The sequence below is a fragment of the Falco punctatus genome (assembly GCF_963210335.1).
Source record: "Falco punctatus genome assembly, chromosome: 1".
NCBI classification, from domain to species: Eukaryota; Metazoa; Chordata; class Aves; order Falconiformes; family Falconidae; genus Falco; species Falco punctatus.
Genome location: NC_137580.1, coordinates 55,061,509 through 55,084,206, shown reverse-complemented (window position 1 = coordinate 55,084,206; position 22,698 = coordinate 55,061,509). Strand labels below are relative to the sequence as shown.

The 22,698-nt window shown below is 41.7% G+C and overlaps 1 protein-coding gene across 2 annotated transcripts in view; it reads left to right on the top strand.

Annotated features, from left to right (window-relative positions):
* BEND4 (BEN domain containing 4) overlaps positions 1-22,254 on the top strand; it is a 72,644-nt gene extending 50,390 nt beyond the window's left edge. Inside the window, exons 3-5 of one of the 2 annotated variants that reach the window (XM_080398787.1) lie at positions 5,814-5,905; positions 9,931-10,171; positions 13,437-22,254. In XM_080398787.1, coding sequence (XP_080254913.1) covers positions 5,814-5,905; positions 9,931-10,171; positions 13,437-13,654 — 551 coding nt within the window. In that variant the 3' untranslated portion in view covers positions 13,655-22,254. Of the gene's footprint in view, positions 1-5,813; positions 5,906-9,930 lie in introns of both variants that reach the window. The other variant, XM_080398786.1, reaches the window with a different exon arrangement.
* The last annotated feature ends 444 nt before the right edge of the window (positions 22,255-22,698 follow it).

The window sequence follows — 22,698 nt, the reverse complement described above, 5'->3', positions numbered from 1 at the left end:
AGCCCAGACTAGTAATGGAGACGTTCTTGGCGCTTCATAAAAAGTTCGGAACAATTATTAGAGCCAAAGGTTAAAAAAAAAGGAGCGGGTGGTAACTTGGAAACATTAGAAGTATGTTGTTGAAGGCCCCAGAAGACTATCTAGGAGGAAGAGGTTCATGCTGGTTACAGAAACAACCAGCTTAGAGGGAAGGCAAAGGAACAGAAGTATAACAAGCGAAGCAGAGGGAAAGTTGATGGTGATGAGTAAAAATCAGGGGTTAGGATCAATGGAAATTTAATAATTAAAATTAACACTGGGGCGCTGTGTTCAGGAAGGAAGTTAAAGGGAAAATACGGCATCCTAATAACAGTATCGGGCCACTACCAGGTGGAAGTAGTAGGGTTTGTCAGTAATATGGAACTGCTCATTGGGTATTTCTGTTCTGGTACTTGCCAAGAATAATCCCGTGCAGTCACACCGATATGATGACGATGGTAAGCAGATGGAAGTATTTTCCATTTCCACTGTAACTCTGGGTGTTAGCACACTCAACAGGAGCTTCAGGTGGGACTGCAACCTCAGCTTGTTTGCCCTCCTGATGTCGGGACAACCGGAGAGCTTGCTAGCACCAGAATTGCCAGTCCTTTTAGAAATGATAAAGAGATGCTGGTTCGAGCAGAGGTTGTAAGACGGAGCAGTTCAAGAGTGGAGTCAGGAGTAGCTCTTTCGGAGACTGGCATCGCCAGGGGAGCTGCAGCACAGGCCACCCGGAGCAGTAGCTGCTTGGGCACACCAGCTTTTCATCCCTAAGTGCACATCAAATTATTACCAGAAGCATTAGGCAGCTGCTACCAAAGCGCAGTGTTTTCAAAATCATGAGATTTTGACAACTCACTTCAGGAGCTAAAAGAAAAATGAAGGTGGACAAAGAGGACTCTGACTTGTTCTTTTATGTTTTGGAATATTTGGGGTGCTCCAGAAGACTGAAAGATGCAAATACTATATGATTTTTATTTGTTTTTATAAGGATACACGAGATGTCCTGGATGATTGTAGGCTCATTGGCCTGATACTGAGCCCAGAAAAACTTAACTGCACAGCTGATACTGGCTTCAATTAATAGATTACTAGAAGAGAATAATGGAGTTTGTTCCAAGCAACATCTTGCCAAATTATGGTTTTGATAAGATTAAAAGTTTGGCTTGATGAGGGTATTGCAGATATTCAGGGTGTTACATAACATATTACAAAAAGTGATTAAAAAAATGCAAATATATTTGTGTTTAGGAAATTGCCATAGTGCAGCTGAATTTCTGGAGGGATTCTTTCTGAAACTCTTCACAGCCCATGTTTTTAATACTGTCATCGGTGAAAGGTGGCATACAGTCATTGCTCACAGCTTGCAAGTGGTGCAGAGGTGGCAGTGAGTGAGCAAGGTGAGAGGTGAGACTTGGTCAAACATGGTGTAGCATTACTATGTGTTGAGGCACAGAGAAGCTTTACTTGGTTTCAGCCCCTGAGAAATGGACACTTAGAAAAGCTTTTGGAGGGCATGATGGCTTTCTGGCCAAGTATTGATGCACAGTGCAGCCAAAAGGGCTGGTGTGGTCTTCAGATACACGGACACCTAAGTAGGTGTAGGGACTCTTGCTTTTAGCCGGAGCCCAGCGCTTCGGGAAGGTCAGTGTTGAGCTTAGCAAAGACAAGACAGAGAAATTACTTCACCGCTAACTATAGGTACATAACAGGTAACAGGCATTTTCCATTTCTTTTCCAAAGACTTTACAAAACCCCACTGAAGGAAACCAAAATGCGGACTTGAAATAAGGTGTGTGTTCCTGAGGGTGAAATAACACATGCCATAACAACGAGCCGTGGGTAGAAGCTGCATCGCTGGGAGGTGACGGCTTGGGTTGTACTGTGTTGTACTTGCCGATGCTGTCTGGTGCAAAAAGGATTTAGTCTGGGAAGTTGCTGTGCTGTGTAGCAGGCCAGACTCGGAGATCACAGCCCAGCTTTTGTCGTTGGCACAGTCGGTGGCCACCACACTATTCAGCTATTTAATAGAAATTAGGATACTCCGCAAAGAAAGCTGTGTCAAGCCAAAGAAGCACTTGTTACAGCATACAGATGCCTAGAATAACAATGAAGCCTTAAAACTGGGATCAATAAACAACAAAGACCTGCCGCCTCTTACGCGTGTCCTGCTTAGCATCTTGGCAAAGCCAGCCTTCCCCAGCACGCTCGGGTCCCCGGTCGCGCTCCTCCTCACCCTTTAGCTCCCACAAAGATCTCACTCTTTCACTCACTGCAGGCCCGGTTACCTTGGCACTTCCAGTGTCTTTTCTGAGACACTGGCACTTTCAGAAGGTAAAGGCTGTGGAAACTTCTTGCTAATGGGCAGGAAAATTACTGCCTCCCCGCAGACTTTCTACTATATCGTAAGAAGTGTTATTTCGACATCAGTGTCTTTCCTGTTGGTTACAGTAGGCACAGATCCCTGTTGGTGATGCCGGTGACAGTGGATACGTGCATAAGCATGCAGAGCATCAGCTCTCAGGGTTATGATCTTGTTAACTCCCTAGAGATCGCATGAAATTCAAAGAAATACAAAATAAATAAGCTATTAGGTTTAAATGATTATTCGTCCTCACAGCTGGGAGGCGCAGGCTCTTAGAATGTTACATTTGCTGCAGGGTTTGGAGGAAAAACTTCCTGTCATCTCTCAGCAAAGAGAATATTTGCAGAACCGTAAGAGGGACGCAAAAGCAAAACCAAAGCTTTGACTCTCAGCCTCGTGCTGCCCTCTTTGTGGCTTCCTTTAGGCTTCGATTAATGCAGCAGCTGAAGAAGCCGTGGCTTTGCAAGTAGCATCTGGTGTTTGAACAGACTGAGCTTATTTGTACCAACAGCAGACCGTGATGTACGATAGCTTTACAAGTCAGAAATGCTCAGAATCCTCCAGTCACTAGAATGATAACTAAATCATACAATTTTGTGCTGGAAACATTACTGCTTTTATGAAGACAGAAATGTTTATGAGCATCAGCCAGCTTTTAGCAGCTTTGTATTTCTCACTGGTAATGAGAAAGCATTTCATCAGCAGAATACAGGTGAAATAGAGCTGTACTTCATCTGCCAGGGACACAACAGGTTAAACCATTTTCTGTGTCTTCTCACTTGTGCCCCATCGCTTTGAAAGAACATGGGTAAATACATCTTTGGATAGCCTGCAGTGAAATTACTTACTGTGGGTAAAATACCATCCAGCTGTGAGATCAGCTCCTAAAAATTAGAAATTTTTGATGCATTATATTCTGTTCACTTTCAGGCCCCACGTTGTTCCACATAATTACAGGTAATATTACCAAGTATGGCTGAGAGCCATCAGGTTGTCACCAGGGACTTTTGCTAATAGAGATAAGCAGAAAAGCAAGTGCAAACTTCAAGACTGTTTTGAGCACAGCTTCAAGGGACCAAAGAAGTCTAAAGCTTCCAGGTACTGCGGATGCTTTGGCAACTGGGACATCAGTGAACTTGCTAAACAAAAAGTGACACATTTAGACAGGGCAGGAAAAGGATGCTGCGTAAGTATCTCTGATTTCCCAACTGTCACTCAGCTCTCCTCCAAGTTCAAGTATCGTGCATCTTTCAGGCAGTAGTACAGCCATCTGTCATAGGCTCGTCCATCCTTCCTGTTACCTTGCAGGAGATGTGGGGATCTCACAGGAGATGCTGGTTGCCCACGATACTTTCCATGCAGGTGGGAGGTTTTGCTGACCTTGTCACAGGGTTTCTGACGCTGCTCAGGGCAGCAAGCCTGCATGATCATCGTTGTGCCTCTTTCTTGGGCGCCTACTTAATCAGAGAGTAAACTGTGTTCTTAGTTTAATCTTCGTCTTAGGCATGCCAGACAGCAAACACATGTGGAGTTTAAGGAAAGGGTCTCCAAATACAATCTTGCCTTTCAATCTTACCTTACATGGGGGGGGGGGGTGGGGGGGTGGGGCATGTGAAATCATTTCTTTTTCCCACATGATTTCCTGTGTACAAAAATGGTGGGAGAGGGGGAGTCAAATCCTTTTTTTGCCACCCCTTCCTACAAATATCCAGTGTACTAAAATGTTACATGTAGTTACTTTTCTCCTTTATTCCACGTAAGATCTTTTATTGAATTTTTTGATTGCTGCTATACGCTAAGTACAGGGCAACTCATCACAGGAAGGCCACAGAACATGTTGGTAGGACTGTTAAGTTTGACTGCCCTTTCGACTTTTTCAGAAACTATCCAATGACACTTAAAGTGCTTTTTTTCCTACAAGAAAAAAAAAAGCATCCAGGCCCCGGTGCTCATATGACAGTGTCACTATGTAGCGACTGCGCTACCGAGACCCTGCCCTGGTCTAGCAATAGGCGGTGAAGGCACTGGAGAAATGAAACAGGTACAAGTCGCTCGAAACGCTAACTTTTGCCTAGTGCTTAACTTCCTGACCTCCTATGGCAATGTGTGACCTATCAAATGAAACAGGAGTAAACAACAGTGATGGGTCCTCTTTACAGACAAGTCAGTGTGGAGTGAAAAGGCATTGGAGTTTATTATTCATACAGGGCATTTTGAGTGACTTCTGTATGCAGACTGCTGGGTGTAACGCCACTTTGCTCTTAATAAAGAGACTGTTTTGCACAGTGTAAAGGTGTTTTGCACCCTGGCTGCCTAGACAAGGGCGTAGTTACTGCACAGTGTGAATGCCCAGGAAAGAGTGCAAAATACCTGCAAATCCTACCTTGAGACATTCTCACTGATTTCAGCGCTTGCTTTTAGATTGCCAGCTTAAAGACAAAGCCCAGAACACCACATTTTTCCAGGTGTAAAGGCTGAATGCCAAGAAATAATAAAATAATAAAAAAAGAAGGAACACTGAAGTATTTTTTTCTGGATTTTTAGCTGCAGCTATGATTATCTCTGAATATTTTAGACATACCACCGGTATGAAATGTGAGAGTGATAAGGTACCTTAAAAATGATGCTTATTTAATTTTGCACAAGTCAGTCATAATGTTGGGTTAATATCTGTTTAATTCTCCTACGGTGTTTCAGGCTCAGGAGAAAAGCACTGTATCTCAAAAATACTCCAGAGTTAATCAGGGACGTGGCAGCATCTGCTTAAGAGAGACCCGTAATTGAATCATCCCTAATTAACCTATCACCTCAGCAGAAGGGAATAGGATGTTGGTACCACTACTGAAATGGATGAGAGTGCTGGGAATAGAAAGGGGGGAGGATGAGGGAAAAAGAAATAAAGCCATTTGCCTAACACCTAGTTTTATAACAAATTTGGGAGGAGGGAGGGAAAAGAAATTAAAGTATATGAATCATTAAATCTGTTCAGTATAGTTAATCAGACTGTAGTTTCAAAAACATTTGACCATATTTACATGTTAATCAGTGCATGATTTAGGTCCAAGAAATGTTTTCTTCTTTGTGGGGTTTGGGCTATTTACAGTATTTACAGATTTTTTTTCTTATCATCATTACTGCTGACCTAATTTGTATTGTAATAATTATAATTTCAAACTAGGAAAAAAACTCTTGGAAACTAGTGGGCAGAAAATAAAAGCAATGTCAGAGATCTCAACATAGGAAATACAGCATCTGTTGTATATTTATTGAATGACATGTCTGCACAAATCAAAATGAGAGGTATTTCCTATTTGAAATAAATCTCACAGACATACAAAACAGATCCTGAAGAACACTGCTTGATTTAATATTGTTCTTGTATTTTGTGCTAGATAGCTAATATACAGTAATTGCAATTTGTTTCATGCAGTGCCCTGCCAGACTGTTTTAGATTATTTGAAGACTGTACTTCAGCATCACAACCAGCTTATGGTACCACAGCCAACAGACCATCCGACTGAGGTAGTATACAGTGAAGACAAGCTACATCTCTTTATGTTTGACAATTCATTGAAAACCTGTAGGCAAATAAATCAGTAGGTGCTGGAAGAATACATTTAGTAGTAAAAATATGTAAAATCTGTTACTAAACTGTCATTCTTAGATACAGTAATCCCCCAAATGGAGGAGACTCATCACTAGTATAATCTAAGATGACTTTATTGAGCCGTGCATAACCCCCTCCATCCGCACCAGCTGCACTTTCCTTGTTTTGGTTAATTTTTCTCTCGCCTTTCCTCAGAAGCATCACTTTTATGGGTAGTATCTAGGCTAGGGCTAGCCTGGTGAAAACTGTAGCAGGGTGATTGACGGTGGCTGCACGCAGCAGCTGCCCAGTGCGCAGGGGCTGCAGCCCACGCATGGAGGCACCAACATGTCACGTATGGACTCGGACATGCATATGTATAGAGTTAGTATAGCTCTAATGCAGTCCTGAGATGGTTAACACTAAGATATAAGTTTCCTTCGTTTTGCAAATAGACCCAAATATAGACTTCTGCAAGTCTTTGGAATGCTCGTGCTTTACAGAAAGCATCCCAAACAAAATGTTGAGTTTTGACAATTTTATACTTGATACAGAGTTTGGGGATTTTTGTAGTTATGATCTGTGTAAAAGTGCTGCAGTGAAAAAGCAGGAAATTTTAAGACCTCCCCTTCTCTAGAAAGTAGATATATAGATTTATCTATGATCAATTGTAGTGTGACTCGTGTTAATTTTGCTCCAGGGTGTTTCTATCCAGGCTTGTAAAAATGCTTCAAATTAAGTGGGTTTTGCTGAGACTTTTCTAGTTTGGAGTGTCTGTATTTGAGGTTCTTGCTATGCATGTTTTTGTATATGTAGCGTATATTTGTCATTACCCATTATTCACACAAACAAAATCAGAAGAGGGAAGTCTTATGTCTAATCCGACCTTCCTGTGTACAAATATGTGTGGTGCAAGCCTCATGTAGTCCAACTTACCGTAGTTTTACTGAAGATGCTTTGCAGCAGTTCAGGCTGTGCATCACATTGCTCCTCCATTCAGTTTTATCCTGTGGAAATTACAATGTACATATATATAGTTATATTTATATGTATCATTAGCTGTTATCACTCAAATATATTCCAAGATCCATTTTCCTTTTTTTAATGCTCTTTTGCTTAACTAAAATTTTCAAGCACTGTAAAAACCGAGGCTGTTCTGTAACATCCCACATGGAATAGCTTGTCATGATGTGACAGAATTTTTTATTCAATTAAACACATAGATGCTAATCTTTTATTCATAAGCTTAATCATGTACAAATACAAGCATGAATGCATTTGTACTTTGGTTCTTCCTTCAGGGTCTGCTTATTTTATTTCTGGAAGGTTTTCTGTTTGTTTTAGTTTAATGACTGCTGGACACAGCAAACTGCATCATACATTTACTGAGAATCTCTTGCCCAGAAGTGCTTTACTTTCAGAGAAAGTAATGAAAGTATATCTGTAGCAGGAACCCAGTAATTGTTTAACAAAGTAGCATAACTCTGTATTGTGCCTTTGGAGAAGAATAAGGAAAAATATCCTAAATTTCAGGGGGAATAAGAAGTATAATAAAATTGGGGCTGAGGAAGTTACACAAAATTTATTACCTTCTCCTCACTTAATAGTAATGTGAGCTCTCATGAAATTAAGATGTTAGGCTTTTCTGCACCCTATTTCCATATTTCCATCAGTGCAATACATTTAAACGCAGAGGTAGCTTCTGGGATAGCTTGCTGCTTAGCAAAGGCACACAGGAGCATCTGACCTAACGCACATGAGCAAGGCTGGAGCCTGACCCTTACGGCTTGCATGGCATTGCTTTTGCCTGCCAGGCCTTAAAAGCAAAGCAGTGCCTACAGAGTTAGCTGCAGCTCGTACTTACTTGGTGCTGGTATCAGTAAGGAGGGTTCTTGCTTCACTGAAGTTTTTTCAATAGGGAAAAAAATAGGTTTCAGAAACTTAAGGTAGGAAAGTAATTCACTTTATATAAAAGGGATGTGGCTCTAGATGCTGAAAATAATAAGTAGCAATGTGGGGGTGTCACATGGTCCTGTGCGTTACCTCTGTGGTGGAACAAGCCAGGGAAATGCCAGTGGCAGCTCCCCCTGAGAGGGAGTGGTCACAGTCACTTAAGCAGAAGAGTATAATACCCCCAAAGAGCTTTCCTTGCTGCACCCTGGCTCTTCCTCCTTCCCCTGTCCCTTCACCACGTTGGCAGAGGCAGAGGAGCTGGACTGGATGGAAGGTAATGTTCTTTCCATGGCAGAGCTCCTCAGACACACTACAGGTTTCCCGGGGTGTGTGTACCTAGCAAAAATTCAAGCAGCTTCTTGTAGTGTGAGTGGAGGGGGAGGCATTGACTGCTGCCCTGTTGCAGCGGTAGGAGGAGACAAGTGAAGCGCAAAGAGAAAGTCTCGGATGGTAACAGAGTTGAACTATAGGCGAAAGGTCTTTTTCTTAGGGATTACAAACTTGGATTTACAAGCTACAGAGGGAAGGAAGAGTTGAGATGTTTCAGGGGGAGGGGTGCCTCAGACAAAGACCATCTCTTCCTTTATATTTTGGCTTCCTTTGCAGAGCTTTGGATTTGCTTGTAGCTGTCTGTGCCAACAATTTGCACCACAGGGAACAAGTAGTCACATAGGCTCAGCTCCCAGTGATGCTAACCCCCCCTGGGAGGTAGTGGTATCCTAAACCATACAGATTCTTTAATGACCCCCTGATCAGTCTTCACTAAATTAAACCTTCCATGTATTTATCTAACTTGCAAAAAAAATTAAAAGCAAATACCTGAGGAAAAACATGAGCAAAGATGCAACATGAGGAAAGATGCTCCCAAGCTGTCTCGCAGGATGCTATAATAAACATATGAAAGGAGGCAAGGGTAGTCCTTAAAATAGTTTTGAGATATCAAAGATCTGGAAGTGAGGAGGAGGACTTTGCAACATTTGCCTACCAGTGCAGCGTGCGGCTGATTGCCTCTGTTGAACATCAGACCCCTGTTTCTCTAGTTCGCTGTGACCTCCTATCTAAGCTGGAGGCTATACAAAGATTTTACTAATTGGGCCTCCAGATTTATGTGTTGTAATAAAAAAGAGTAGCTGTAAAAGTGAGTGAGTCTCTAGAAGGGTGTGGTTTGGGTTTTTTGTGTACTTCAGTTATTTCAGCTATATTAACAGTACCATCTTACATTAATTGGGTAATCCTGAACTATGGCATTTTATGGGCAACAAGAATTAAGTACAATTTAGGTACAATTGACGAAAGAGGGCTTATAAATGTGTGTGGATTACAGGAATCCCCATAATTAGTCCCACGGCATTAATTTAGTGTTGGAATATTGAAGCACACAAATGATGAAGGTTAAAAGCAAAATTTCTTTCCACCTGACATGGTGGCATCTCCGTAAAGCTATAATTTGAGTTAATACGGCATTCATTAATAATAACGAAGCTTTTAGTTTTCATAGTTCCTTTATTTATTTTCTTTATATTTTTCACAGTAACATAACTGCTGTCAAGTTTCAGGTGTGTTCTACAGAATTAATAAATTTCTTACAAAAATAGACCAAAAGAGTCACCTCTGAAGTAAACTGTCAGCTGCGATGAAGTGATCCATTTGATCACGCTCTTCAAAGACCCTTTTTATGCATTTTAAGAGATTAAGAAGAAAGGTTATACTAAATAGTATGCCCAGTCACTGATACTTTACTTTTTCTTAACCTGCTGTTAAAGTGGAAATTACCAATAGCCACCTCTCAAAACGTATTCCTTGCACCTCACCAAATTCGTGTTCTAGAAATTGGAAATGTGATTTTAAAAGTACTCATTCTCAGTAAGAGCAATTATGTTGTGTGTTCACTTCAGGATGTGTTTCGCTGTCAGTATCGCAGCTAGTTAAAAAGCATATTTTTTATTGCAACTGACATCTTTACTTATTTGCCTTGTAAAATCACAATAGAAATATTTCACTTTTTCAGGGGAGCAAGCAGTTGCTGAACAACTACCCTGTCTACATTACTAGTAAACAGTGGGATGAGGCTGTAAATTCTTCCAAGAAAGATGGACGACGGCTCCTTCGCTATCTCATCAGATTTGTTTTCACAACCGATGAGCTTAAGTACTCATGCGGCCTTGGAAAAAGGAAAAGGTCAGTGCAGTCAGGAGAGACAGGTCCTGAAAGACGTCCTCTGGATCCAGTAAAAGTAACATGTCTCAGAGGTACTGCATCTTTTCGCTCAGTGTCCACCTTATGTGATCTCATTTCACCACATTGGCTCTGGCTCAGTAGAAGCGTTTGGCTGACAGTTGCAGAACTAGAAGGGGTTTCACAGGCGGGTGAAAAGCAGCCAGAAACCCTCCGCTTTTCTTTTTTTTTATATACATACATATATATGTGTGTATGTATGTATTATATATGTGCTTTTGGTTTTTTAAATGGGAAAAACAGGGCTGCTTATTTAAGAGAGGAGACAAATACGAGGGCACATGACACTGATATACTTGAAGCAGCAAACAAGGAAAAATCAGACAACTCTGATGACACCCTTTTATAATAAACTACAGGGCATTCTTTAACACTGATGTACAGCAGAATTAACCAGGGAATATTTACAGCCTAATGTGTAGTAGGTATATGGCACTCAAGGCTACAGTGCATCATTGGAGTTAAAAGCTAACCGAGTTTCAGAATAGGTTTGAACATTTTGCAGGGCCAAGAACATCTACAAGTTAATGACATACAAAGTGTGTGCAAATGCGTTGTCAAGGATTTAACTTTTTCTGGAGCAGTGATGCAACATTGACTGAAAAAAGTTAGGGGACAACTTTCCCCTATGTTTAGCCTGATGAAGAGGGGGAATTTTGCAAGCATTTCACGGTGTCAGAGAGCGAGTATGTTGGATAATACAGAGAAAGGGTCCAGACTGAGAAGAATTATCTGTTGTGGCAGTTCATACTTTGGTTTCCTAAAATTGTTCGAAAGGCCTGGTACTGGGCTTTGTAATGAAACAAACAAACCAGGACTTTTTAGAGCCCAATTAAAAACATGTTTGTAGTATCAGCATCTGCATTTTATAGATGCATATGCTTATCATTTCATTAATAAACTCACTGTTAACTTTTTGTAGCATTTTGTGAACACATAGACAAAACTTTGGTTGAACTGATTTCAAGAACGTTTTACTAATCGATGCAGTGTTAAAAGGTGTATTATGGTCAGTCAGTGATAAAAATATCTTTAATCATCCAACTGGATTCCAAAGTGGTTATGTACACCAGATCGAGCCTCTTCCCATCTAGGATAGAAGAATCCAACAAGGCCAAGTAGATAGGACTTGTAGTTGGGGTACATTGGCGTAACCAGGTAACGAACTCAGATTTTACATACAGCCCAATTAGGCAGATGCTGGTTTTTTACTACAAAGGAACCAGTTGACCTGTTATATGATACTCTACCAGACCTTGTACTCTATCAGAGCTTAATAGAAGGGCAAGTCTGTTGCACACCATGCTGCACAGAGACCTGGAATGAGATGCAGGGTCCCTAAAGCTCCCCTGGAAATGGAAGGCTGAATACAAGTGCATTGACCATTTACTAAATGGCTTTAAAGTTCTCTGAATAATTTATGCACAAGCAGTGTTAATACCCTTCTCTTTCCCTTTCTTCGCCTGCCTCCCACCAAGACTTAACAGTAAATCCAGCTGTAGATGGACTTTTGCTTATGGCCACTCTCCTTCCTGGGGTCCTGGACACACAGAACCAGTGGAGCACTCCCTGGAAGAAGGAGAAAGGCCAGTTTCCTTAATTTTCAGAAGCTTGACAAGGAAGCCAAAACGTTCAGTATCTAAGAACCAGTTAAGAAAACAGAGTAGACAGCTCTCCCTTGGGCTTTCATGCATGGGTGGGAATATGACAACTTTCTCCACAGAGCCAAGAGTTGGCCGCTGTCTCCTACCCATTTGCAAGCCAAGGTAACAAGTGTCTGACTAATTCTCAGCACATCCAATTATTGCCTTCCCACCATAGCAGGGAGTATGAACTGCTTCTCTCCCTGCACTCAGAGTAGTTTAAACATCTGTAAACATTTTTAATGTACTCCTACAATTGACTGATGTCTGGAACCAGCTTTAAAAGAGCCTGGCATGCTTAAATTCTAGCATTACTCCTTTACGTGGTAACCATTTCTCCGAGAAAAACGCCAGTCTGTGGAGCCCCACGTGAACTTAACTAGGTAGGATTTACTGTTGCCTGTGTGGATATCTAGGGAAATGAATTTAAAACCGAGATAGCTATCACTTTTGCAGACACACTGCTGGAAGAGCTATGCAAAAATCACATCCTAATTGTCCAACAGATGAGATACCTTCCAGGCACAGGAACTCATGTAGAAGCACAGCATTCCCTGGTCTCGAGATGTGGTGACAGTAATGAAGTTACCTTATGCCACGCATTGTGCTGTTGGCTTGTCAACAGCAGAAAACAGAATTTAAAAACATCCTGGGACACACAATACTGAATGAGGAAATAACTAATGTTACAGAATAAATAAGCTCAGTTTCCATATGAGGTACAGCGTATCCAATATATCTAATAAGGTGCCTTCACATTTAAAATCATATTTGGACATTTCAAAGTCCAAATACATCTGTTTGAGCTATGTCTAGCAGTTAACTCCAGAATTGGTAAGGCACCTTCTGCAAGTTTAGCATGTTGCATGTCAAAGAATCCAAAAAAGAAATTATAAAAAAATGTAATCATCACATACAAATAGCTGTATGTGGAAGCACCAGCTACTTAAATAGCCCTATTACATACAGTACAATTCATTTTCTCCTGCCTTGAAAAATATCGCCAGGCTCCCCAAAATTAGCCCTCTCATCTCACATAGCTATTTCTCAGGCAAATTTAGTCTCTGAAGAATAGGTGTCAGATTCAGGAAGATGGAGGAAGCAGGACTTAAAATGAAAGATATTCCAAACGGGAAGGAGCACCAAACTGAAGTGACAGAGGTGACATTTTCAAGCAGGTTGTGGGCAGCTGCAAGCCTGCAGATGTTGAAGCAGCCAGCAGAGGGAGACGATAAAGACCCGCAAGAGTAATCACCTTAAGGTATTAATACACAACAGGTTTCAAATGAAATACATCCTGGTTCATGCTAGCTTTCACACATATTGCACATGCTGAATTACAACCATCACTTCAAGTCAGTTCTTTTTATTTCCACAAGAAGGGATTTTATCTCCAGATCCCATGCGTCACGTATTTAGCTCAGGTATAAGAATATACAGTGCATGTGGAGAAACACACTTGTACAGAAATAAAATAGGTCCGAGTGGCATTATCATGGCATCCCCGTAAGGCTTTACTTCTGCCTAAATAGAGCAGTAATGCCCCCTTTCTTATTTCCCATGAGCTTTTGACACCTGGGCGATAACGGATGCTACAAAACCAAGTTGGTTTTTATCCTTGCATGTTTTCCTGCAGAATTCATTAGGATGCATTGTACTTCCAACCCGGACTGGTGGATGCCATCCGAAGAGCAAATAAACAAGGTATTCAGTGACGCAGTAGGACATGCTCGTCAAGGGCGTGCAGTGGGGACTTTTCTTCACAATGGGAACTCGTATTACGAAGGGACTGACCATCCAGGATCACAGGATGAAGTCTTCAATAGAGGTATGCAAGACGGATCTGCTGATTGATGGCAGTGAGAAGAACCTCATACAACAGTAGCAACCACTTAATTTAGGAGAGACTATTTGTTAAACATACTTATCCTGCTGTCATTTAAGAGTCCAAAGCATGTTTGAACACATACTGCCTACATTTCAGCTTCTCCATCCTACCATGTCCCAGTTAACTGAAAGAAATACATTTCAAGACCTGCTCTATGGGACTTCTCAGTGCCTATTATTTCCAAATCCTTCATAGCACCCTCAAAGGGAAACTGCAGTTCATTTCATCTAGTTCCAGAGGAAAGGTAATTTTAAAACTATGAAAATGTCAAAAGAAACAGGAGCTACTATCTCATCTGCCTATTGCTAACAAGCCCAGGTCTGGACACAGGACAGCTGGGTACCCTTTGCTTTCCCTGTGTAGGAGATGTAAGAACAACTCTGCACACTTACTAAAAAAAAAGCAGTCTCCCATTTCCTAACAGAAAATAATGTAATTATAGATGCTACCTTAAAATACCACACAAGATGGAAAATTCAGGGACTTCCTTTAGCCAACTGCCAAGGAAATTAAGCTTCCCGGGTAAAACAGCAGCACTTGTCAACAGCAGAATCCTTCAAAGACCCAGAACAATAACAGGCACTTCTAATAGATAAAAATTGCTTTGTATAACAGATAGACACTGTATTTATCTAGATTTATAGGGGATTAGAGTTGATCATGACAGTTTTCATTAAAATAAGATTGCTAAAAACAAATTGCCATTTCAGAAGACAGGTTTTGCTTTGTCTGTTCCTATTCTGCAGCCATATTATGTAGCTTTAGAGGCTTTAAATTGCCTTTTCTTGGTTTTGCTTTCATTTGTGTTTTATATCCATTCCTTGAAATAAATGAGGCAGCGTGCTGGTCTTAACAGTCAGATGCTCAGTGTTCCATTCAGGGAGGAGCTGGGTAAGAAAAGCCAACTTACAACTTGTGTTGTAGTTAAACCTGGGGTCCAGGCTGAGAGCTGTAAGAAAAGAGCTGTACTAGAGCAGAACTGTACTAGAGCATACAACATTGGAAGCAGATACCAAATTTAAAAAAAAAAAAAACAACACAAAAAAACCCCCCACAACAAATCAGTCCACTGAAAACCTTTAATTTTAAAGGCTTGGGAGTCCATTGTCCCTCCAAATTGATGCACTGCAGAAATTATACAATGCCAAAGAAACGATACCCTTTCCTTCCCGTGTCAGGGTGTTTCCATCTCCTTTCCCTTGTCCGGTTGCTCAGGCCAGTGCTGGTGCCCTTCGCAGCCCGAACCAGCTCTCCTCGAGGCCACGTGTCCCCACTGGCCCATACAGGGAACTGCTTTTTGGGAAGAAAGTTCACTTTGCTTTTGACCATCCTTAGTGCTACCTCATCAGCGTTGGCTCTCCTGAACGTGTGTCTCATACTCCCCAGCTTTCCTAACCACCTTGTGCAAGCGACGAGAGAAGCTACTAATTGCTCCTTTTACCCTTCTCCTTCCCGACGGCCTCCCCGCGCACCGGGCAGGGCAGGAGGCACCTGGCCCCTTCCTCAAAGCTCGGGAAGGGCCCTCTGGGGCGAAGCGCTCCTTTCGCTCCGGCCTGATGGCGGATGGAGGACTGAGGCAGCCCCCCGGGGCTCAGCTCACCCACCCGATAGTCTCTTCCCACCATTTGCCACCTCTTTGCCTGCGGTTGTGACCCGTCCCTCACAGCCAGCCGGCAGGACGTCTCGGGACATAGGGTCACCGTGCACCGCTGTAGAGGGGACCTTGCTCGGCTGGGATGTGCTTTAGGCCCTTAAATGTCCGATACCTCTCAATTAACTTTATTTGTGGTGACTTTTACAAGGGGGTTGGAAGGCACTCACTTGCCCCAGCGTAACTCAGATGTTTTCTGAAAGGGAACAAGCAGTTTAGTCACGCTGCACGCACCAGGCCGAGGGGTTTGGGACAGCATCCCTCACCAGGGGCAGGAGATGACTTTCTTTGAGCTGTCAACGGTGCATGGTGGCCTCTGGAGGAGAAACTCGGTGTATAGAAATGTCACGGTACAGCTATCCTACAGTAGCTTTTCAGTGTTGAACTTACACTTTTTTTAAAAGAACTGTAATAGAAGATGTTACATTGCTCAGATGGTGTAAGTCTTGCTGGTCTATGTTTAATGTGGTGACACTTGCCAGAACTACTTGGTAAAACATGTCAGAACGTGTGAGTCAACATTATACTGTAAATTTGTCCACGGCGATATGTATCATGCTGTATTTTTGTAAACATTGTGATGGTTTCCTTTCAAATGGTTAATTGTATGAGGTTAAAAATACAAATGCTTCATTTTTAACAGTCGCAGAACGAATTACTGGACTGGACAGACCTCTCTCACTTAATAACCTAAAGATTTGCTGAAATAACTAGTAAGCCTAGCTTTATTTTTTAGTGTAAAAAATGTAGCCAGCGTCCTGGAACCACTCAATCCTCTGCTCTCATATTGTGCGAAGTAACCAAACGTATAGAGCTTCATCCTGAAAGCCACTCTGGCGGTAGAAATGGCTTTGCAGGTTTGGACCTTTCTTTACAAACAAAGTTTTGCCCTCAGTTGCTTGCGTGCACTGGCCAGTGACATGAATCGGTAGTCACAGACAGGCATTAGCAGACACCAGCTCATTTTTTTTGGTTCATGTTTCCTTTTAAAATAATGGAGTACAACAACTTTTCTCAGTTGTCTTTGTATCCATCGTGGCCACTCGACTCTTGACCCACCATTTTAAAAACAAAAAACCCAAACCATTCACAACAGCTTACTCCGATTATATTCGTCCATGAAGCATTATAAATTCATTCACATTGAAGTGTCTACATACCTGCAAGATGTTAGGTATAATAGCGTGGGACCTGAAGTAATAGATAGCACATAAGCCCTTGCAGAGCAAGGTATCCATACTTAAGCAGTGTGCTTTGAAAGTCAGCACATCCCTTCCCAGCTGTGGATGTAGACAGCAGGCTTGCAACAGAAGGAAACTGCTATCTATCATGTCACTCCAGAAAGTCCCAGGAGGATAGAGATTCTTGTCTTATCATTCCATACTCTTTAATCTTACTGTCATTTATGTATCTGCCTTCTCTCAAACTTTGTGTAGCAGTACCACACGCCCATCTGTGCCAACATGCCTTCGCTATATTTTCTATGACAAATATTTGTGGAGAAACTGTGATTAAAAAACCATTAATCCTGATATTTTTATTGTTATGGTGTAGTTAATTCTATGAATACTTTCTAATGATGATTGTACTGTGTAGAGTAAGTACAGGTTAGGGATAGACCTTTACCAGATATTGTACAAAAGAAGTGCATAGTGTAATATAGACTAGTAAGGGTTTTGTGACAATTTCTATAGGATGTGTGAATTGTTTTCTATGTGGCAACACACATTTCTTTTAAAGAATATAAAAACTTAGAGAATTTTTTAAACAGTCAATATTTTTTAATTATAAAGACATTTGTTACCTACAGTTTACTATTTCAGGTGTTAATTCTAATTTGAATATTGGTTTTATTACTGCATACCTCCAGTTCCATTTGTTCTGTTGCATAAAAATGCACAATAAAAGTTAGTCTCTGGTTAACCCCTCTCTCTCGGCGTTGCTGTGTTGGTGTGACAGCCATTGCAACTGGTTCTCACTATAAATATATATTAAAAGTTTTAGGCTCATATTTATATAAAAAGCTAGAGGGTTGTCTTTTGCATTAAATTCTTGTTTGGTGTGAAGCACTGGCAAGCACAGTGAAAGATTATGAATTCAAGTATGAATATAATATAAATCATTTTCACCTCAAAATACAACCACATATATTTATGTGCTGGTTAGATAGAAAGACTGCTCAGAGAAAGTACCCATCTGCAATCTTAAGACCTGGATTTTCAAGCAGTGAAGTTTAAATCCCATTTTAATTCAAAATTCAGTGATGGCTGAATGTCTCCTGTTCTCTTCAACGCTTTAGAAAATCCCAGCTCCAAATAATTTGTAGAGGAATTACAGTGACAAACATTCACCATGGCAAACCCCTTCTGCTGGGCTGTGAAGCCAGACGGGTCAGACTGCAGGCTGCTGCCATTCATTAGAAATGCTTGCCAAATGTTTCCATTATAAAACAAACATTTCAGGTGCCTGTAACGTTGCGAAACTAACAGGGGTTGGGCCAGGATTTTCTGGATCCAGGCTTCAGCCTACTGAGTTTTTTGTGAAAGTCCTTATTGGTGAAAAGCCTTATTAGTAAGATCCTCACCAAAATAATTTCACGTGATTTTGAGAAATGTATGTAAAAAACTGTGTTAATCCCTCTGAAAAAAATTGTCTCTGGAACTTCTCTTTGGAACGCTCTGACTTAGACTTTTTGATGGGGCAGTACAGGCAGGGAACTGGCAGGGAAGGAGAGCATGTAGGTAAGGAACCGGAGCAGCAACTGGGTTTCTGAAGCTTGGAAAGATTCCCAGAGAGATTAGGTCTAATAGTGGAGTCCATAAGCAGCTGGTAAGCGTGAGAGGTAGCGACTGGGGCTGGACAGGCAGAGAAAGGGTAAGGAAGAAGTCCCTGGGATGGGGGAGAACCAGGCCTGGGAAATAAGGGGAACTGGCAGCACAGTTGGCTGGTCCTTCAGAAGCATGGCCCACCACTGCCGGCAGTTACGCCTTTGCTCAAGTACGAAGATGTCCCCGAAGAGAACCTGTAAGTTCAAAGTCAGCCATTGAATTTCATGCATATGAAGGAATTTCATTTTTACCTCATTTGTTTAGAACAAGCTCATGTGCAAGCTCGCTGTAATGAAAGCCTTCATAATCTTACTTTAATAAAACTATTCAAGTTGCAAAATCTAGCCCTCAGGAGTTCAGCTAGGCAGGAACTGCCGTGTTCTCTGCCACCTTCCCTGTGCTGAGGCAACACTGTGACTGAAGCAGTCAGTCCAGGACAAGTTTCAGAATAAGAAGTGCATCAGAGTCCCAGGGAACACAGCACGACGTGGCACATTTCAACCTTCATCCCACTGTGCCCAAAACTGGGATGGTTCTACCTCTTCTTCCATAGTGGGATTTTGTGCGAAGGCTGGTGTTGCTGAAGAGCCAGAGCTATAGTGCCAAGCACAACAGAAAAGCCCTTGAAGACGGTAACAAGCCTGCCCGCAGACTAGCTTCAGCGCATGCAGTACATAAAACCAGGCCACCGATCAAGGATAAAACCAAACAGTAAACCACTGCTGAAGAAGCAGCACCCTCCTCAAATGGCTGAGGCTCTGGGCAACAACAGCATTGTAGAGATAACGACTCCCAGGCATAAGCAGGCCGAGATACTTTTGCACAGCAGCATTCATTTTCCTCTCTCCTAACATCCGAGGCCTTAAGATACTGCCTTTGCAACATTCCCTTCTCATACCTTTGCAATCAAGTAGCTCACACAGCACAGGCACTACCACCACAAGGTGAGTGCTGACCTGCAAAGTTTAGCTTTGGTTTGTAAACATGCACATAGACAGTATCTCAAAACAAACAGGGAAGAACGAACCTCCCTTGCCTTACCTGGTACTTATGCTCATCTGCACCATGGGTGACAAATGGCCCCCAGGTGCTTCAGCAGGAGGAAAGCATGAGCACAGCTCCAGGTGACAGTCATATAAATCTTTGTTACTGATACAGCAAACCAATACCACTGATGTGACTTAGGCACTCACTCCTTGAGTGGGGCCGGTTTAAATCAAAGTTTCTGTCTTGGTTATTTCCTAGCAAGTTCGTGCATGAACAGCTCTCCAGAGATAAATCCTCCCTGCTGCAGCTTGCAGTCCCTCGGTATGCTTGGCAGATCTCTGTATATGACCTTACCATGTGAATACAAAAACCCTCCTCAAAGACTCTTCAACACCTGAAGCAGAAAAGCACCTTCCATTGCAGATGTATGGCATTAACAGGGGGGAAAAAAAAATATCCACCAGCAGATTAATTATCTGAATCAAGAGAAAAAAAAAAATCTGACATGTACTTACATAACAGCATTGGGGAAAAAGCTAAAAAACCTTTTGTCCTTAAACTCTCCCACTCATCTGGCAGATATAATTGCCACAGCCAAGGCAGTCTTTGTAGGAAAATGGAAAGAAACAGGTTTGTTAATGACTCAAAGTAGTTTCCCATTAGTAAAGTTAATATTAAATTTAATTCTCATTTAGGAACAAGGTCAGTAACACAGCAGAAAAAGTCTAATTAAACCTTTCAAAAATGCTTTGTAGTAACGTGAGTGAAAAACTGAAGTCTTCTTGCAAAAGGATGCAAACCTGAAAGAGCTAACAACCTAACTACTTACTGAACTGATGGAAAGAGGGATTTTTTTCTAAAGGATAATCCAAAATGAGAAGCAGAGCAGCAAGCAGTTCTAACACAAGTCTCTTGACAAAAGGAACGTGAAGGAAACACCTAGGCTACCTTTCTCATCCACAGCATCAGGAAGACAGTTCCAGGGTGTGGCTAATCATTGAGGGGAAGACAAAAAAAAAAAAAAAAAAATCAGCCTTGGCAGGTTTGTGAACCCACCAAACACTAGCTAGAGCATTGCTGCACATCTCCCCCAATGACCCAGAAGTGTCTAATCGTCGCCTGAGCAGGTGGAGCTCTTAGAACGTAGAATTTGGAATTAGTGTTCTCCACCCCAAACCCCTTGTTTTGAACCACCTGGAGACTGAAGCTACATATTTGTCAGGTCAGAACCAAGGAAGTCGGTGCAAGGCATAAAGGGAAGGAGCAGAATGGGTCAAAGTCCACAAGTTTCGCATAGACCTAGCTAGAAGTAGCAGTCATGTCCCTTGCTAAGTTCTCTGTGATGAGATTATGTGAGTATTTACCTATTTCTTTTGATCAAAACCTAAGCTCTTAGTGGAAGCAACAGATCTGAGCTGTTTAGAGAAGCTGGGGACAATCAGGTTCTAAGAAAGTTTGGCTTTCTTCAATGGCAGAAGAAAGAACAAATGCCCTCCTATTTATGCTTGGAGAGAATTAAGAAATGTGAACAACATACATATTCATGAGCTTCAGCAACAGACATAAGCGTTTTGGGGTCAAAAGTTGGCATATTGTGGAAACCTTGCGCAACCGCAACTTACAAGAGGAACGTTTCCTCAATGAAATTCAACAACTACCAAAGCAAGCATTATTTCCTGTTTGTCACCATGGGACCAAATCTTAAAGGCAGAAATCTCATTCAACATTAAGAAACAAACCAACAACAACAACACGGCTCCTCCTCTCACCCCTCTCTGAACGAAGGAAATTAAAGGCCGCAAAAAGACTTCTCCCACAAGTAACTCATCCCCATGACTAGACTTGGGGGTGCCTTGCCAGTGCCTCAACCTTAGTCCAAGGCTAGGGCTGGAAAAAGATCATGCAGAGGGAGGTGTCTGGTTTTCATTGTTCTCTACTCACTTTTGTTCTGCTGGGGATACATCATTTTTGATCTTTTCTTCAGGTAGAGCAAGGCTAGAAAATGGGCTGTCAGGAGAAACTGAGAGCTGCCAAAAGTGTTCTCCCACCGAGGAATTAATCTGAGCTCAGCCCAAAACGTCTTGTTTAGGCATCAACTTTTGTTAAGGATTAGCACTGACATTAATTTATCTTTAGCATCAAAATTATGCATCAATATCAACATTATGCATCCCCAGCAAACAGAGGTGAGCTGAGAACATGGAGGGAGAACTCAAACAAAAAACCCACACACATCTCTACCCAAGTCACTTTAAAATTGTTTCTTTTATGTAAATCAAACATATCAGAGTATGATATCAGAGTATATCAAAGCAATAAACTTTGTCACAAAATTATTCAAACTTCTCCCTGTTGTGAAAAGCATCCCTCTTCCACTTCTCTTAAGTTAACCTGCACTGTAACACATGATGGTATAGCTCAGGTATCCCCTTGTACCGTGTCTTGCTTAGTATTACTTGTGAAGTTGACTGTTTCATTGCTCAGTTTTCCCTACCTTCTTCCTCTCGTGTCCCTCAGTCTGAGCAGACACACAGGGTTCACCTCAGGCCTGTTAAGCCTCTCTGTGCTGTCTCCAACATCTGGACAGCAGCCAGATGAAAAGGTAGGGCAGAACGCAGAACACCACAAGTCTGGTCTTCTCAAGGCCACAGCCTCAGCAAAACATCTTCCTTTCAACAAAGTTTCCAAATTGTCCAAATTAATTAGAATCTTCTTACGCAGTATTTAGGTTTTGTTTTTCCTAAGATACCTGTCCTCTTTCAGGAGAAACACAATCAGTGAGGTACAAATATATAACCAAAAATACCTACATACAATTATAACATCCAGAGACCAAGCTCACATACAAATGTATTTGTATGTGCATCAAATGCAAGATGGATTTTCCTTAGGATTGTAACTTGATGTGGAAAAAAACATTTTGACCCTAAATTTAATGCTTTGTGTATCCAGAATGGCCTGATATATTTCAATTGTAAATTCCTGGTCAGTATTTCCAGGGGGAAGGGGGGAACGACACCAGAAGAAAAAAAAAAAATCTCTAAAGCACCAAATATCAGTCTACAATAGAGCACTGAATAACATTTAAGCCATCTCGTTTGTAGGAAAAGAGGGCCTAGAAAAGATCCTGCTAAACCCCAATTCAGCACCAGAAGAACTGAAGGAGTCTAAATTGGGAAAAAAAAAAAATCACAACAGAACTTGGTTGGGTAAGTCAATACTAGAGGCCAGCTTCTGTGAAGGCAGGAGTTATGTCCCTTTCCCAATGCTTTCAAAAAGTTTAATTCAAGCGGTAAAGGAAGGTTTATTCCCCATGATCTTTTAATGACATCTCCCATAAAATATTAGGAAAGACAGACAAAACTGATTCTTGAATGGAACTGTTAAGATCACCTCCAACCAGTTGACTGCAAGGTCCCACTCCAACCCATTATCAACCATTTGAAACAACTATTTAAGAATGGCCCTTCAACAAATACCGCAAGTGGAATAAAGGGGTTTGAAGATTCCAGCTTACATTATGTGAGGAGACAGAGTGCTCTCC